General features: G+C 42.3%; 1 protein-coding gene across 2 annotated transcripts in view; it reads right to left on the bottom strand.

Annotated features, from left to right (window-relative positions):
- daam1b (dishevelled associated activator of morphogenesis 1b) overlaps positions 1-19,641 on the bottom strand; it is a gene marked incomplete at both ends in the record, with an annotated part of 60,064 nt that overhangs the window by 22,859 nt on the left and 17,564 nt on the right. For both annotated transcript variants that reach the window (XM_080545864.1, XM_080545865.1), the window contains 3 exons: positions 3,751-4,084; positions 11,326-11,420; positions 14,758-14,829. In XM_080545864.1, coding sequence (XP_080401990.1) covers positions 3,751-4,084; positions 11,326-11,420; positions 14,758-14,829 — 501 coding nt within the window. The remainder of the gene's footprint in view (positions 1-3,750; positions 4,085-11,325; positions 11,421-14,757; positions 14,830-19,641) is intronic.

Raw genomic sequence — 19,641 nt, 5'->3', positions numbered from 1 at the left:
TCAATAAATCAAATCAAATAAAAATATTTGCATACAACATCGTATCTGGTAGCCTACTGGTACTTTCAAACCGCAAGTTGTTTATTAATATCACAAGGTTTTTTGCATGAAATAAACTTCTCTGTGAGCGGCAATTCCTTCGACTCACATACACGCGATGTATGTATTTTTAAGAGAAGTGGCCAACACCCTCATCACCAACGGTGACATCGTCGTTATACTTAGGTTAGGGTGGGAGGTGTGAATGTTGTGGTTAAGTATGCTAGTTCTACCGTCAGTTGGCCTCACTTGTACGTATCCTGCCTTGGCTGTTTATCACACACACGCACACACCTTGGCAGTGGGCCTCACAAAAAAGCCCACTGCCTCTCTGGGACTTCCACTCCTGAGGTTAGGGTGAAGGGTTTGGTTAAAGGGACACTTCACCAATTTTTAACATCATATCACATTCATTATCTTGGGTCTTGGAGTCAAAAAGATAAGAGAAAATGTCATACGGAAATTACCCCCTGTTATGTTGATTTGGGTTAAAAAATATATATAGTTGGGGTCAAAAAAATAAAAATCCATCTGACTGGAAACGTGCATCTTTCTGCACGTGCGTTAACTTGAGTCTGCAATCGAAGCAGAAGGGAGGCGCTGATGGAAGAATCTGTGTTCACGCGAGCTGCATGTAAGAACGTAGCCAGTATGTGCATACAACATCGTATCTGGTAGCCTACTGGTAATTTCAAACTGCAAATTGTTTATTAATATCACAAGTTTTTTTGCATGAAATAAACTTGTCTGAGCTGCAATTCCTTCGACTCACATACACGCGATGTATGTATTTTTAAGAGAAGTGGCCAACACCCTCATCACCAACTGTGACATGGTTGTTATACTTAGGTTAGGGTGGGAGGTGTGAATGTTGTGGTTAAGTATGTCAAATTGCAGGAAACTAGCACAAATTGGGAGGGAGAGAGGGGCCACGGTTTTGAGTCACAAAATCTCACTCCAAACTTTTGGCGAAACTTGACAGCCCTGGTGTCAAAGAACTAGCAAGCTAACTAGCTAGCTCAGAGGTGATTAGATGAGCTAGTCTGCTGCACACATGCCAGCTAAAGAGCTAACTGGATGCACTTTATTATTTTACTTGAAGTAGATATACTATCTTTCTTATTCTGCTAGAATTGGGCTTCATGGTATTGGTAATACCATAATGGCATATTTACAGTACATGGACAGTGGATTGAAGCATTGGAAATGTCTGTTTTTTATAGTTGGACATACACATTTTTTTCAGGTGAGAGAGTAAAGTCAAAATGACATTATCTGACTGCATTGCCCACAGCAATCCAATATTCAATTATAATTATGTTAGAAATTGATATGGATCAATTTATACCTCTTATTAGATTATAAATACTCTGGTTGTTATGTTTGCCTTTTGGTTGACAGCAAAAGAGGGATAAAGGAGGATAGAGAGGGAGAGAAGGAGAGAGAGCAGGATGGTGCACCAGAGAGAGAGCGCAAGAACCAGGTGAGAAAGTGGACAGGTAGTCAAGACCACATAAGTAAGTAGCCTTGAGAACCGATGGTTCTCGAGCCTAATGGCCCATAGGGCAGGAGCCTATCTCCTGTTTCCGTAGCGTGAGGCGGCTTAATGTACAAGTTAGTACACCCCCTGGACATGACGCTGGTATGTCGCAGGGTCTTACCCCCTGGGGGGGGGGGGGGGGGGGATCCATTGTTATATATATGCCCTGTATTTGTTATATATATGCCCTGTATCTCTTAGATTTAGATGTAGTTCATTGTTGTAATGTATGTCTTACATGCTTTTACTGAAAATAATATTGGATATAATGTCTAGTAGGCCTAGTTAGTTAATGAGAGCCTATTGCTATACTGCTCTGATAAATTTGCTTGTATACAATGTTTATTTTTAATTTTTAGAGAACGGCTTATGACATCTGGCCACAGGGACAACAGTTGAAAAGTAGCCATTTGGCTAACACTGACTCATTTACCAACTGGTTTATTCATGTGTACTGTCCCTGGTCAACAAATAAATAAATAAATAAATCTCCTTCAGAGAATGGGACATTTGCACAATGCCCCGACTGCCAAATCTCTGTACATGGAAATGTACCTGGTTCACCCTACTCAGTGCCCAGGACCCTATAAACCAAAGAAGATGCAGTGACATCCAGGCTGAAGTGTGAGGGGAAGCTTAACTGGCTGCAGCACAAATCTCAGAAACAGAAACGCCCTTGAACAGAGTCTAAGATATAGCAATTCCTCTAGGGGAATGAGCCCGGACTCCCAAAGGGGAACTGTATGCTTCTGACCATCCTTGATGTAAGTGAGGACCCCTCAAGACCTTTTCCCAAAGGAATACTATGGCTACGTCAGCACACTTATGTGAATGTGGAAATACGTGTCTTTGAGGTCTACCCTCGTAAACCATTTATTGGGTCGAATAGATTCCAACAGAATGAGATGAATGAGCTTTCGGGAGTGGTAGGTCCATAGGTGCTCGTTGAGGTGCTGTATATATCTGAACTGGGCGCACGGCGAGGGCATCCCCTCCCCCTCTTTCTTGGGGACCAGGAAATAATGATTGTAGAAGCTCCAGCTGAGCTTCATCCCTCCGCTAACCCTAACCCTAACATACAGACAGCTCCCTTGTACAATCCCAGGGATTGTATCCAGCTGTGCAGCTAGGAGGGCTGAGCTCCATGAATTTCTCACGCTAGAACGTAGCCCCTAGGACCAGGGAGATACACAGTTCCTTAGCCTACACTACCAAGTAGACTAGTAGGAGGGCTGTGGTGCTGGCAGAGCGTCACCTGGGCAGTGGCTCTGACATTCCTGTGTAGATGACGGCATTGAAGCGCTCAGGCTTCAGGGTGGCCATGTTAGAGGATTTAAGTGTGACAAGAACGATCAAACAATTAACATACAGGTTGGTATGAATTGGAATTGGAGATTGAAAATATTTCTATACTGTTTCAGACTGGGTGAAAGATCAAAGGGTAAAAAAAGAGCTGATGGAGAACTCTTGCTCAGACCACATGGCTGGACCAAGAGCATGGACTTGCTCTGCTGCCTAATGCACAAGTAAAATATTCCTTAAACACGGAAGTTGTTACTGTCCTTTATTTTCTTGCAATAGGCAAGTAAGTAATCTAAGTAGCCAGGCATACACATACGCATGGCCTTCAGCAAGATCTGTGTGAGGAAGAAAAAGCAACTTCACACCCTGGGGAAAGCTGTGAACTTTCCAGGGGAACAGTTAAGCTAGGTAGGTTTGGAACACTGCAAACAGGCTTGTGAATAAGCCAGTAAAGAGTGATAATAATGAAATTGAATGCGCATTGCAGTAACCTATATATGTCAAGCCAGCTCTGGGCCTGTTCCAGACGTGATTGAATAGGGCTTCAGCAAATAAGCATCCTATTTCAACATCCTATGATGACATTTTGAAATGAGTCAACTGAAAGAGATCCCACTGGCACTTCCAATTCTCAAATTATAATTTAAATTCACTTCCAGACTAGATTGAAATGGAATTGACCCTGACCCTGCTGCAAAAGGCCAACAAATTAAGACAAAGTTGAAGGAGGAATGTTCAGGTAAATATTAAACATGGTTGAACCTGTTCATAAAAAAACATTTGAAAAAGAAATGAACCTACAATATCGACTGTTGACTGTTATGCTTGTTACCCTGTGCCTATGCCCTGTGCTACCCTTCCCTGCCCACCTGGAAGCGCGTCCTCTCACAGGCGAAGCGCTGATAGTGCAGCATGGCCTCCAGGATCTTGCGGTGCCCGCCAGGCACCAGGCATACGGCACCCATGATCTCCAGCACTGCCACCTTGGTCTTGATGTTCTCTGTGGCCAGACTCTGGGCAACGATGTTGATGCTCTCTGAGTGTGAGAGGACGTGTGCACGCCCCTGAGAGTTGTTCATCAGGGCCTTGATGCAGCCGATGAGGGAGGTGTGAATCTGCGACTCGGTTGTCTCGTAATCCATGCTCCTCAGGAAGTTGAGTATGCAGGTGAGGCCGTCCAGGTCGATGAAGCGGGTCACAAACCTGAAAGGAAGCAAGGGGACATGGGATAGAAATACTGTTTAGTCTTGTGATGTATTTTTCCCTCCCTTAGCTAGCCGGTAACACAGCATTCACTGAGTTACTGCCCGGTTGAAACTGTCTGTGAAATACAAACGTGGACAAATTTGTTGGTACCCTGCGACGAAAAAAGAAAGAACCCACAATTGTGTTGCTTATGTTGGTTTGTTTATTCCATATTTAATAGAAATCAGACTTTGCTTTTGATTTCTGATTCAACAGAATATTTGAAATAATAAAACAAATGAAAATGGCATGGACAGGCCCCGCGGTGGCGCAGCGGTCTAAGCATCAGTCTCTAGTGCAAGCTGCCCACTGGGGACTGGGATCGAAACCCGGTCTCGCCAGACCCGGATATGGCCGGGGCCCACGGGGAGCAGCATATTGGACGGCCGTTCCCGAGGGTGGTATAGGCTATTTCCGGATAAGGATCCGTCGCGCAACACCGCCCCCGTCTGGTGCCGGAATAACAGTGTTGGGCTCGAGGGGCCGGTAGCTAGTCTATCGGCTCTCTCATCTGGGCTGCCGGCCACGGGGTGCGCGTGCGGCCGATCCTACGCAATAGGCGACAGGGGATAATTGGACACTAGGTTGGGTATAATTGGATACTAAATTGGGTGAAAAAGGGATAAAAAAAAGTTTTTTTATTTTTTTATTTAAAAAAAAAAAAAAAAAAAATGGCATGGACAAAAATTATTGGACCCGTAACCTAATATTTTGTTGCTTTAGTGGCAATCACTGCAATCAAGCGATTTCTGTAGCTCTCAATTAGACTTCTGCACCTGTCAACAGGTAATTTGGCCCACTCTTCCTGAGCAAACTGCTCCAGCTGTCTCCGGTTTGAAGGGTGCCTTCTCCAGACTACATGTTTCAGCTCTTTCTATAGATGTTCAATAGGATTCAGATCAGGGGCCTCATTTATAAAAAAGTACTTGAACGTCATCTTTGACTTTCACGTAAGCACATTTTTCTAAACGGACGTAAGCATTATTTATAAAACGGGCTGAGATGGTTTAAAGTTGCGTACATGCTTCCGTCTATAAATACCAACGCAGGTAAAATGAACGCAGGTGAATGAGGCTTGTATTAACGCCCTGTGATAGAGGCTCAATTATAGCGGCTGAATTAAGACAAGTGCTATAATATAGGGTAGGCGTTCGTCTGGAAGCGGGAGAGGGCAGAGTAGGGTGGCTTCTCGGTAAGTTGCATTTGTAACGTTTGATCATGACAACTAACCAGGCACATGCTTATACTCAGTACTTGTAAAAGAAAATCAGGGGAGGTGGTGGATTTTATCATATGAGGACAATTTTAGCATCCCCTCAGCGTCAGTGACTTCAGTGTCAGTAACTTGGTAAAAATGTAATTGCATGTGTGCGTGCCCCATCGCACCTTGAAATAGCAGTAATACCACTTTCATTGATAAAATGACATAACGTATGGAAAGAGGGGGACGAAAGAGGGGGGCGAGTGCTGCTTATACGTGACAACTCCCAATGAAAAGGGCTACCTGTAGGCAAAATCATTTTTCAGTTTTTTACATGTGCTTAAACTGCAGATTGTAAGCTTTCAAATTATGCATCATACATTGAAATCGGATCTTCAACAAATTGAAGACGACATGAGTATTTGAAAGTTGCTACACCTGAAATCACTAAGCACAGAAAATCCCCATCAAAGATAATGAATCCCCATCAAACAACAAGAAACGAAGTCATTGTGTTATAGATTACACTTATGAACGTAAAACTGTTCGGAAAAATAACGAGTGGGTACTTCACATCTTCGAGTTGAATGTTAGCTAAAAAAACGAAAATCTAAAAAAAAAAAAAAAAACTTTCAAGACGATAATTTACTGTAATAATATAATGGTCTTATTCTTATCAGGTGGTCTTATTCTTATATGGCTGCGAACTACCTTTGCGAACTCCCAGACACCGGAGAAAATCCAGTATAATTTAGCGCTTGGCCGGGCAAGGTTCGTTGTGGAACGCAACGCACTAGGCATGTTGAAGGGGAGATAGACAGCTCCGGAGGGATATAAAGGAAGACTGAAATACAATCAGAAACATCAGTTCCTTTTAAATCTTGAATTAAACTCATTTTCTCGGCTGATAACATCGTTAATTTTATTATGAGCCACTTGCATGAATTACAGTAGGAAGTGCGGCTCACATGCCTGTAATAACTCTGCATAACCGTACGCAAGGTCAATACTCGACGTAGAGCTACGATCGTTTCCACGGTCAAATTGACTCACGTTGAAATTGTATAAATCACTACGTTGACGTGGTTTTCTACGTACGACACGGGTAAGATCAAAATTTGATCTGAGTACTTTCTATAAATGAGGCCCCCGGGCTCATAGAAGGCCACTTCATCCCAGTCCCGAAGAAAAGCACGGTGAGCTGCCTAAACGACTACCGCCCGGTGGCACTCACACCAATCATCATGAAGTGCTTCGAGAAACTAGTCCGGGCCCACATACTCACACGCCTCCCGCCCAACCTGGATCCATACCAGTTCGCCTACAGAGCCCACAGGTCCACAGAGGACGCCATCGCGACGACTCTCCACGCCACTCTATCCCACCTGGAGAGGGGAAACAGCTACGCGAGACTGCTCTTTGTGGACTTCAGCTCCGCCTTCAACACCATCCTTCCAGACAGGCTAGTGACCAAACTACTAGACCTGGGTCTATCACACTCTATATGTGCGTGGATCAAGGACTTCCTGACCGACCGCCCCCAGAGGGTGCGGGTGGGCCCCCACACCTCCACAGCCCTCAGCCTCAGCACTGGGTCCCCCCAGGGCTGCGTGCTAAGCCCCATCCTCTACAACCTCTACACCTACGACTTCACCCCCGTCCACCCCAGCAACTACATCGTAAAGTTTGCAGACGACACCACCGTGGTGGGATGTATCTCGGGGGGGGACGAGGCGGCGTACAGGGATGAGGTAGAGCAACTGAGCAAGCTGTGCAAGGTTAACAACCTGCTGCTGAACAAGTCAAAGACCCAGGAATTCATCGTAGACTTCAGGAGGAAAAAGTCAGAGATCCAGCCCCTGCTCATCGACGGAGAGAGCGTGGAGAGAGTCTCAACCCTCCGATTCCTGGGACAGTCTCAACCCTCCGATTCCTGGGACATCTGGGACATCTGGGATGACCTGACCTGGAAGGACAACACAAAAGGCACCATCAAGAGGGCACAACAGCGGCTATACACCCTGAGATGCCTCAGGAAGGAACACAACAAGCAGGAGATACTGGTGGCCTTCTACCGCGGCGCAGTGGAGAGCATCCTCACCTACGGCATCTGCAACTGGTTCTCCAGCTGCACAACAGCGGAGAGAAATGCGCTACAGAGAGTAGTGAGAACAGCACAGAAGATCACCGGCGCCCCCCTCCCCTCTCTGGAAGAGCTGTACAACACACGCTGTCTCAGGAAGGCCTCAAAGATCTCCAGGGACCGGACCCACCCTGGGCACGTACACTTTACCAGGCTGCCCTCGAAAAGGAGGTTCAGGACCCTGGCCGCTAAGACAAACAGACTGAAGAACTGCTTCTACCACAGGGCCGTCCAGGCCCTGAACACAGCAAAGACCTAAGTTCTGGGCCCTGGACAGTCTGGACGGATTGTATGGCAGCTGCTGGACTGAAAAAATCAGGTGTAGTGCTGAGCTTTCTGACACTGGGCAGTACGTTTCTCTCCAGAATGCCTAGATAGTCTTGAGATGTCATTGTGCCCTGCACAGATTCAAGGCACCCTGTGCCAGACACAGCAAATCACCCCCAAAACATAACCGAGCCTCCACCATGTTCACAGTAGGTATGGTGTTCTTTTCTTTGAAAGCTTACTTTTTTTCATCTGCGAACAAAGAGCTGATGTGACTTGCCAAAAAGCTCCAGTTTTGACTCATTTGTCCAATGGAATTCTCCCAGAAGCATTGTGGCTTGTCAATATGCATTTTAGTAAATTCCAGTCTGGCTTTTTAATGTTTTTCTTTCAAAAGTAGAGTCCTCCTGGGTTTTCTTCCATGGAGCCCACAAGCGGCGGATGGTGCGATCAGACACTGATGTACCTTGACCTTGGAGTTCAACTTGTACCTCTTTGGAAGTTGTCCTTGGCTCTTTTTCTACCATTCTACTATCCTTCTGTTTAATCTGGGGTCGGTTTTCCTCTTGCTGCCGCGTCCAGTGAGCTTGGCTACACAGCCACAGGAGAAGACCATCACAAACCCTCCCTCTTTGCTATTCTCACTCACACACACAGACACACACACACACACACACACACACAGACACACAGACACACACACGCCAGTCTGCATAGGGAGCCATAGCACAAACCCTCCCTCTCTCTCTCTCTACCCCCCTCTCTCTCTCTCCCTCTCTCTCTCTCTCTCTCTCTCTCTCTCTCTCACACACACACACACACACACACACACACACACTTTCTCTCACTCACACACTGACAGCCAGTCTGCAGTACCATAGCCAACTACTGATCCAACAAACAGAAAAGTAAACCAAATACAAAACAGGTAGTTCCCTAGTTTGAAAGGAGGAAATAAATGCATTTCTCTACCTTAGTGGGAGATCTGGCACTGGGAGGAGGCAGCTAGTTTCTAGTAGTCAGGGCTGTAGGAGCTGGTTGCAAGGTGTAGGCAGGCTTGCAAGGTGTCATCAGCCATTGTGGATCTGTCATCGAAAAGGCAATCTGCAGCCTCGAGAAACGCTTTTTTCACAATTTCGCCGTCTTTGAATGACTTCTTGTGTTTAACAAGAACGTGACTGACGCGATAAGAAGCTATCGTTGCAGCCGTACGTTTTCGCTCTTTTGCCACATTTCCCTTCTTCGAAACAGCCATCGTAGATTTGCAGATCAGACAGACGCACTTCCAATATCACATCGTGTAAAAAAGTCCTCCTCCCATTCTGGATGGAAGTTGTACGTTATTGGTTTCTTACATGGTCCAGCTTCCCAACTCATTTGTATACCCTTTCTTTTGTATTATATAGTAAATAGTAGAAATTGGAAGGCTAACTAGTTAATTAGTCTCGCCGGTAATTTGTAGTTGGCGCTGTTGACTGCGAATGCGTGGTGAACCGTGTGTTAGGTGAAAAGATCAGATCTCAGACTGGCTTACCTGTACGTCAATCAAGTGGCAAAAGCCATAGTGAGGATGGATGATAGGCTTTTTTTTTCTTTTCTTTTTTCTCCTTTTGGGTTTTGTTCAATGCCATGCGATCTACCCATACTACCTTTGCGATCGACCGGTCGATCGCGATCGAGGTATTGGGCACCCCTGATGTACAGTGTGGTTCACACGATGATACCAAACAGCAGAGTGACTACTTTTCTCCATTTAAATAGGCTGAATGACTGATTATAAGATTGAAAACATGTGTGATACGAATTAAAGAAAACAGTTAGTTTGAAATATCACTATAATCCAATTATTTATAATCTTTTCAGATCAAATCTGTCCAGGCCATTTTAGAATATAATTTATCTCTTTTCACAGTTTCTTTGCTTTACTCTATGACATACCAAAGGTATGCAGGTATACATGAGAAAATTGCTTTTAATTTCATCACATTTCAGGAGGAATGAAGCATTGTTTCAATAAGCTGTAAGGGTACCAACAAATGTGTCCACGTCTGTATGTTGTCATCATGCTTCTTTCTTTAACTATCTATTTTCTTAGATAGTCTATAGACTGTGGGACTAAGCCTGAAATAGTTGTCTTTAATGCCACTTTAAGTAAGGAGGCTGAGGTAAATGTCTGATGACTAAAATATGTAAGGAAGGACGTGTAACTTTTATTATTTTATTTGGATAAAAGCATTACATTTCAACCATCAAAGGCCTTCATCAGAGAGCAATTCTGAACTTCATTAAAATAGATTAACAATAAACTGTTTTACTTTGAAAACCTTATTTCCCTGTTCTAAATTTGAAGGAAAGATGTGTTACTACTACAGGGACTGCTTGAAACGTATTAATTTCCACTTTCACTCTAATCAAGAGCAGCAAAGTTACTGCTCACATTTTTTGGAATGTGGTAGTGCCACTCTCATATGTTTTACCATAAGCTAAAAAAAACAACTCTTCACTTTGTCATTATGGGGTATTGCGTGTAGAATTTAGATTAAATCCATTTTGGAATAAGACTGTTACATAACAAAATGTAGGGGTGTGAATACTTTCCGGATGCACTGTATATGTGCAATATAGGCCATAGTGCTACGGCTAGACCACTGGACCACCCCAGGCCACACGTGACCACATCACTTTTGGCGTGTGTCGAGTCAACACCCAGGAGTAGCATTCTAATTTCGGCATACTTTAGTTACCTTATAATTATTCTATAATAACTTATATTATTGTTTTAGTTCTTCTAATTTGGTGTGTCTAAACCCTAACAGGGTGATTTTCAAATCAACCTAAAAGCTAACATACAGTACATGGACATACATCCACACCTATGTTTTCAGAAACTCAAGAATTTACTATGCTGTACTTTTCTGCAGACATGAACAGAAAAAGTGGCGTATACACCTTATTTACAGAACTTAATGTGCCTCACTCATATAGTTTTACAATGTACATTGGAAGGGGTGAGATTCCAGGTCAGAAAACGTTACCTCAAATTAAATCACGCATTTGCTAGGGGTCACACAAAATCCAGATGGATAATACATAAGAGCCACCTATGTATAATAGGTTTGTTATTTTCATTTAACGGCATATGGTTTGGACTGTTCGTATAATAGTTGATTACAGGCTTAATATGTTACTCCTGTGATCCATTGCCGATTGTCTCAAAACCAAAGGCTAATGCTGTAGATGTTGTTTGTGCATCATATCGTCACTTTTGAAAATGTGCCAATAGCACGCTCAACTCAAAACTAATTATGTTTGCGTATCTGCTTGTGCCCGTTTGAAAATCACTGTTTGTCTCCCTGAGCCAGAAAGCGTCACTGAGCTGTACTGGGCTGGGAACACCATAGTTATACCTATAGAGCTATATCAGGGTGTTCTTATAGAGTAGAGAACAAAGAGAGACAGGAGAAAGAGACAGAGAGAGAGAGACAGAGAGAGAGAGAGACAGAGACAGAGACAGAGACAGAGACAGAGACAGGACAGAGACAGACAGAGAGAGAGAGAGACAGAAAGAGAGAGTCTCAGACATTGCACCTCATGGGTTGGGTTCTCAGAGCAGTCTTCAGACTCTCTATTGTTTTGTTCCTCTCCTCCTCATCTTCCTTCTCCAAGGCCAGGAGTGTCTTTCTCTGTTCAATAAAAATACAAAACATACATCCAACTCTGTCAACTCTTATGACGACATTCCTTGGGCCAACTGCTTCTGTAGGAAACATTTCGTTAGCCTCATAGCATAATTGCCTAAAGCCTGGTACACACAAAGATTTTCTAAATCTTAGCAGATTTTTTATCTGAAAATCATGAATTGAACAGTTTTAATCGTATTGTGTGTGGTGTGCTCCGATATTCCCAATACAGCACACCACATACATAAAGATCTGATCTACAACAGTCTTGAGTCTCGTCCCCCAAGCCAGAAATCTCACGTGATCAGGGTAGTAGTACCCTGACTGACCTGTACGAGGCAGCCATGTGCAACAGGGCAAATAAATTGCAGAAGAACGAAAAGAAGAAGTCAGTCAGCTCGCTTGATTGGCTACATTCCAATCCACGTCACAATCGGACTCGGGAGTCACCCACACACAAAAGGATTTTTGATCGTAAATATTGAACACGTTTAATATGTATGATCATCTGCCCCGACCATTTTCCAAGCAAATTGACTCAACACACTTCACACCACAGGATAATCTTGTAGGATAATCTTTAGAGCCATCCGATAATCGGCCATTTGCTGTCCTTGGTCGGAAGGGGGGAAATCGAGCCAAAATCGACCAGATTATCTTTATGTGTGTACCAGGCTTAAGTCATGCTTCACTTGTGGTCAGCCAAGCCGTCTTTGTTTGTAGTGTCAAAAATGCCTATGTCAAAGCGATGACTTGGGCAGATAGTGATTTTGGAATGTAACAAGCATTCTGATAGGCTGATGGCATAGGCAATAATGCACAGTGAATCAGCAGTGTTAGGAGAGTAGAGTTAGGCAGATATCTCAATTTGGCCAAAATATGAATTAGGCAATTATGCTATGAGGCTAATGATTTGGAAGTTTACTTGATTTGCCCCTTTGGGAATATCTAATTCTCATAGCCATGTACAGTATCGTGTTGTATTGTACGTGTCACCATAGGGCCCCATTCAATCTGAAAATAATATTATGTCTAATACCTCACAAACATGACAATGCTAAATAATTTGGATTAAAAAGTGGATTACAGCACAATAAAGTGACTTTTTTCAAAAGTATTTTTGATTCAGACCACCAGTGTGATAGGGTGCAGAGGTTTAAATCCCTGCCGAACCCAATGGGGCCCAATGGGCTTGGGCCTGGCAGAGTTTGGATCGGGGCCAGGCTCACACTTGGGCCAGGCTCAGGTTTGCCGCAACAGAGCGGTGTTGAATTTTCTTTTATATCATCTTTTGTCGTTATCAGCATGATATATATATTATTATCTGCAGAAACAATGCAAATCATTAAGTTAGATTTTTTGATAGTTGTTTAATGTTGTCTCACTGTTTCTGTATGTCCTAATTACTCGATTGATGCTTAAAGGCTCCAAAAACAAATAATAAACATTCCCAATTTGCTAATGTGCCTCTGCTTCGTCAAGCTCTCTTCTACTGCACCTGACAAAGTATCACATCAACTGCAAACAAACTAAGCATTCTCTTGTATGGGGGAGTGCTAGTGGAGTGCTAGTGGCATCAACGCTTACAAACACATAAAACAGAACTGGATCATTTCTGGAAATATATAAGGTATTCTAGAAAGGCGGGTGCCAGTAAATACAGTTGTTGATAGTAATTACGGTGAGTTTCCAAGCAGAAGAGCTCTACTCTTCTCAGCGAGGGGCTTTCTCCTCTCCTCTCCTGCGCATTAGATAAAGGCACAGCCGTCTTCTAGACTTCTGGCTCGGACCTCATCCCAACGGGCCTGGGTTGGGTCGGGTTTGAATGTTCATGCCTGTTTAAAACTCTAGATAGGAGTCTTGGTGAATCGACCACAGCCATGTTAATCAAGTTAATTAGTAGCCTATTTTAAGTTAAGTATCCATTTAACAATGGTTGTCAAAGTAATGACAGAGATAGTCAAATATAAATAACCACCCAAACACCTACCAAAGGCAGCTTGCTACTGATGGCTTAAATAATTTGTGTCAGAGCAAAAGCAAGTAGTCTGATTCTATGCAATGTCTGATGAACTAAACCCACCTTGAACAAACCAATCCCATTCTCCAGTCAATAGTTTTAATTCCTCATTTTTGTTTAAGAAAACAGCTAGGGGACGAGCAGGGGGGACTCACCATGAACTTTGGGTCTGTTGACAAGCTTCCCAACACACACCAGACATTTCTGAGTACGGGTTGCTGTTATTCTACATGGGTGGGGTTTTGAGAGTGTCATTGGGATGAAGGCCAGGGGGCTCAAAGTGGTGGTAGGTTTCTGCTGAGCTAGTACAAAACAGCTGTTCTAGATCCTCATGTCGGTGGGATCTGTCTTGGCCCCAGGGATCATGTTGAATCAAAACTACTGGGTTATGATTTCACTTTGATATCCGCTTGTCTTTCTCTGGAGGTTTCCCAAGAACCCCTTTTACCTGCCAAGTTTCAGTGTTCAATAATGTTATGACCAAAACACAGGATTACAACTTCTACTGCAATGGTGATTTAATCATGGTCTGAACTGAGAAGAGCAAAACAAATTACTGCTGTAAATGTTTTTGCTTTTTAGAAGACACATATCACAATTATTTACTACTCCATGAATGCTAAGAACTTGTTAACAAAAGTCTTTGCAATACTACTTTAAACAAATTATTATTTCAAAGCATTGCAAAGCCTTTATTAACTCTTAAGGGCTCTGCACACAGCGTACGATTTCTGTTGCGCATCAACGTTCCATTTTGAAGTTTGAATGGAAGTCTATGAGAACATCGCATTTACCCACACACGGCCCCGATTTTAATCGCACGGCGAACATTCGATTCCATTCATTTTGAATGGGACAAAGCACACGGCGTGCGAGTTTTGTCGCACTGCTTTGTCCCATTCAAAATGAATGGAATCGAATGTTCGCCGTGCGATTAAAATCGGGGCCGTGTGTGGGTAAATGCGATGTTCTCATAGACTTCCATTCAAACTTCAAAATGGAACGTTGACGCGCAACAGAAATCGCACGCTGTGTGCAGAGCCCTTTAGCCTCTATATAGATACTACACAAATCATTCATTAAACAAATGTCATGCATCCATGTAGACCTTAATGGGATTATCATGGATTAATTAGGCCGTTAAAGATTTGTTTAGCCGTTTGATTTATCAAGTCGGTCTGTTCAATCTCTTTGATGGCAGATAAATTAAATACAGTATCATACAGAGGACGTAAAGTGGCAATAACCAGGGCTAAGTAGTAAGTGGATTGGGCAAAATCTAAATTAAGTGAGATTTAATGATAAGGAGCTCCTACTTACGGCAGCCATGGAATTGAGCTGGTCGATGTAGAACTCAGGCCAGCTGGTTGCACCTTTGGTCTCCTCTTGTTCCTGAAAAAACAATGAGAAAACTATTTGTGTGTGTGTGATTTTGAGATTAGGTTTGAGTCTCCGGCTACTTGAATTACACTTCTGAATGCTGAAACACTTTTTATGCATATTCCCCCTATTTCAGGGAACCATCAAATGTCCATTTCAAGCACTCATGTTTAATATTTCGACATTCCTTTGCATGCAATAACTGCATCCCATTGACCAGACGCTGAGCATTTTTCTGGTGATGCTCTGCCAGGCCTGTATAAGAGCCATCTTCAGTTGTTTTGCAAGACGTTTTGCTGTTTTTCCTATTCAGCAAATGACATGCATATTCAATAGGATTCACATTTGGAGACTGACTTGGCCTGTTGACAACTTTGAATAGAATCAATACTAGACATTGGAGAGCTCTCTTATGACTAAACAAATTATGTGATGGAACACACCTGACAAACCAGAAACATCTGTCAAGTCACTTACCTTGAAATTGGGGGACTGAAAGTGTAATTTCTGAATGGTGAAACCAATATTGACACAAATATCATCAAATAAAAACAGAGAATCTCTACTTTAGCTTTGTAGTAATTTGGTTGAATGTGTGGAGTGCCAAAAGATGCTTCTGAGTTTAAATACTTTTAGAATTAGCAATCAATCATATTTCCTACCGATGCTGAGAGAGAAAAACAGAATGAGAACATGAGATAAGGGGCAATTATATAGTAGGGATATGCAATACTGACACAGAGTAGCAATTACATTCTTAAAGACATTTTGTTGACAATGAGAACATGGGGACTAAACAAGTTGAAACTTGGGAATGAGAAGCTTGGATGCATACCGAGGAGAATTCCTGCATTGTTATTGAGGGTAGTTGGTACAACATGAAGTTGGGACAACATGAAGTTGGGACAACATGAAGCTGGGACAACATGAAGATGGGAGGTCATTGTCGGTGCTAATAACCATGTATTTGTGTATGTGTATGACTTGGCATGTTAGATATCTTAGTGAGATTTTAGTGAAATCTGATATAAGGAACTATATTGTGTATACCGGTACATATTGTGGCAGACAGCAGGGAGAGGTGAGGGGAGTGTTATTTAAACGGTATGGGCAAACAAGGCCCAAACAAGAGAGAAGTAGAGAGAAGTATCCGTGTGATTACCCACTGTGATCTTGGGCCTTATAGTTGCCTATAAATGGTCAGTGAAACACCCCAACAGAACGGCCCAAAAACAAAATTTCTGCGCAACAGTTCCGTGCAACGAACACTTCAAAACAATATGAAACTTCTCTCGTCTGTCAGACCCTCTGCCAGACCATAGATAATATATATGTATATAATATCTATGTGCCAGACTGCATCGACAACGGAATCATTTTAAATGTAACTCGTCCTACTGTTCACCTTATTATTTATGATAATACATTTCATACATCCAAGTCTTGTTTAATAATTACACATCCAATTAAATATGATTCCCGATTAAACATATTTGAGGGGTTGTTTTGCAAAAACAGATATCTCCCCTTTGTATTTATTATCTTAAGTCATGTTTTTTTCTTTTAGATTAGATTAGTTAAGCTAGACAGGATACACTAGTGGTGCAACTAGTAATAATAGATAGTTCAGTAATAAAGTGGCTGTGCGCTTAAAGTTCTCGTAGTCCATATACATGGGGTGTGCTTGGGGATGATAGTCAATTGTCTACAGTGGGCTTGTTCATCTTCTTCAATGTATGGACATTGCAAGCACTCGGGAACAGTGAATCGGTGAACGATGCTCAACCTCAACTACGTGCAATCAATATTAATGTAAAAAGTCAATACATTTGCATGAATATCAATATGATACATACATATACTGTATGTACATTGTGATGCCTACAGGACATGGACGAATAAGATATGTGCAGTGTGCACGTATATCCTTGTGCGCACTCCTTCATATATAATACGTGAGAGGTCATATTTTGATGTTGGTGGAAATGGCATCCATTTCAAAGTGTTTCTCCAGTTTCATCCTTCTGCCAGCGGAGTTGCAGTTTCTCCAGTTTCTGGTGTACGCATGGTTTCATGCCATGTTCGTTTTTTATAAATCCCCAAATTGCGGGAAAATTTGCTTATGCATGTTTTTGGGCGTACACTAGCTTTATAAATGAGGCCCCAAAACTGTTGGATTACCCAACATCAGATAGCACGACTCCGGCACTGAACTGATCTGTCTTGTATCTCACAATCACTCATGGGATTGATCAAAATGAACCCAGGTAAATATATGGCTATTCTCCAGCAAATATACCTTGAAATTACCTTGAAACTAGCAAAGGACTTTTATCCTTTAAGGTACAGCTATTATTTAGTCTAGAAATGTACACGAAAACTTGTATAGGTTGTTTGTGAGCCAGCCAGCTGAGCCACTATCATTTCACATAATGGGTGCTTTACCCACAGCTCTGCAAACTTAACAGTGCATATAAATGCTTCTAAAAGTGACTTAAACGGTTTATATCAAGCTCTAATGGTTTTGTAACGCAGGTCTATCACAAATTAGGATCTATTTGATTGTGGATGCTTTCTAATCTGAATATTGGTTTCACGTCCTACAAGACAGGTCAGTGGAGGCTCAGAGTGAGCACCTCCCTGGGACGTTCCCGTCCAGCACCAACACACCTCCATCAACTGATAAAGTAACTTGATTAAATCTTGTGTCATTGATGGGCAGTGATGCCGGTAACGCGTTACTAAGTAACGCGTTACTCTAATCTGAATACTTTCCCCAGTAACGAGTATTCTAACGCGATACTATTTCCAAATCAGTAATCGGATTAAAGTTACTTATTCAAGTGGCTGTGCGTTACTATTGCGTTACTACCTCATAACTTAGGCTAAATGCAGTATTTCTTTGTAATGTTCGATAGTAAACAAACATTTCTCGCTCTTGGGGAGTGACGTCAGTGCTCACGTTTTCAACACGAGGTTACTATGGAAGGCCATGCCCGCAAAAAACGTCTCTCGACTATCGCGAGATTGCAGCAGAATCGCTCACGTGTATCACCACGCTGATTGCACAGTGTAAACAGAAGCGTAGCCTACACAATGGAGCGAGAACAGAGATATGCGTTAAATAGCTGGAAATATAAGGATTATTTTGAGTTTGTGTCAGCAAAGGATGACAAGAACATAAATGTTGATCATTGATCAACTCAGACTCACCCAGTTTAGGATTAGGATTATATTAGGATCATATCTGAATGGTCAGGTTAGGTTTTAGGTTTTGTGAAACCACTCCTTGCTAGTTACTGTTAAATAAAGATTATATTTATTTTATTGTTTAAAAACAAGTATTTATGTTGGGTGAGGCAAAGAAAGACTCTTTATTTTGTTGTTTTAAGTTATTGTTTAAAGTTTAATTATGTAATTTAAGTTACTGTTAAAATAAAGTGAGTTTTGGCAAAACCAGTTTTCATTTTTATGTTGCGGGTGGGGGGGGGGGGGGGGTCGGGTGCCTAGGCAGCTGCCAATAGTAACTAAAAAAGGTAACTAGTAATCTAACTTAGTTACTTTTAAAATCAAGTAATCAGTAAAGTAACTAGATTACTTTTTAAAGGAGTAATCAGTAATCAGTAATCAGAATACTTTTTCAAAGTAACTGTGGCAACACTGTTGATGGGCTAGAAGTTGAGTTGAAAACCCATGATAAAGGGCACATTGACACACTCAGGCAACATACCCAGAGAGAAAACTGACACAGGAAACAGGGACCAAAATAGTCACTCAAAGTAGGGCGGCACAGATAGAGAGCCTATTTTATCTCATGCACTTCAATGAGATCTATGCCACAGAACACTCAGAAAGAAAGCCAACCATTGCAGCTTTGGATTCGGTCCTGGCAACCTAAGAACCCACAAGCTTGAAAAACCTAGGGAGATTTAGTAAATGAATGTTAAAAATGGGGATTAGGGACATGTTTAATTTCACCACATCTGCTTTGCAGGGTTTAAAACATTGGGACTATAAGCAGACAGACAGATTTTAGGCATTAGGATTTTTTATGTTAATATTTAAACAAATTGTATGTATTTTGAAACTTTTTAGAAGCCTTATTCGTCATTGACCCATCTTTCATTTTGGATGTGACATATAAGCAGTCAGTCTCTCTCTCTCTCTCTCTCTCTCTCTCTCTCTCTCTCTCTCTCTCTCTCTCTCTCTCTCTCTCTCTCTCTCTCTCTCTCTCTCTCTCTCTCTCTCTCTCTCTCTCTCTCTCTCTCTCTCTCTCTCTCTCTCTCTCTCTCTCTCTCTCTCTCTCTCTCTCTCTCTCTCTCTCTCTCTCTCTCTCTCTCTCACTGTTGATTGTGTGGGGTGGGACCTGTGGGATGGAGAGGGTTAGACATGTTCTTCCGTGTCGCTAGTTGCCGCTAGTTATACAGTGGGCATACATTGCAGCTATTCACATGAAATTTAGACCAGACATTGGTATTAACTAGGGATGGAAAATCAAACCTGGTTCGAAAAACATTATGACGGACGAATATTTCAGATTCGGTGTGCAAGCATGAGTGACACAATATGAGTTTTATTTTTTTTAAAACACGGACGTAAAAAACTTAGATTAGATTCAACTGTATTGTCATTGCACAGAGTACAAGAAATTGAACACAACGTACATTTTATTGCCCTGGCCTTAAGATTCTTCCATCTTAATTTCACTTGCGCTGTGGGCCTCTTCTGGCCAGACCCCATGGCATTCACATTCTGGGTGATTTCAACCTAAATGTCTTTTTTCTTTTTGTTAGTCATTTCTCCACCCTTAGTAGAACTAAAGGT

This window comes from Nansenia antarctica (assembly GCF_963989245.1).
Source record: "Nansenia antarctica genome assembly, chromosome: 1".
In the NCBI taxonomy this organism is placed as follows: domain Eukaryota; kingdom Metazoa; phylum Chordata; class Actinopteri; order Argentiniformes; family Microstomatidae; genus Nansenia; species Nansenia antarctica.
The sequence above is the reverse complement of the archived record's forward strand: the minus strand, read 5'-3'. Positions and strand labels throughout refer to the sequence as shown.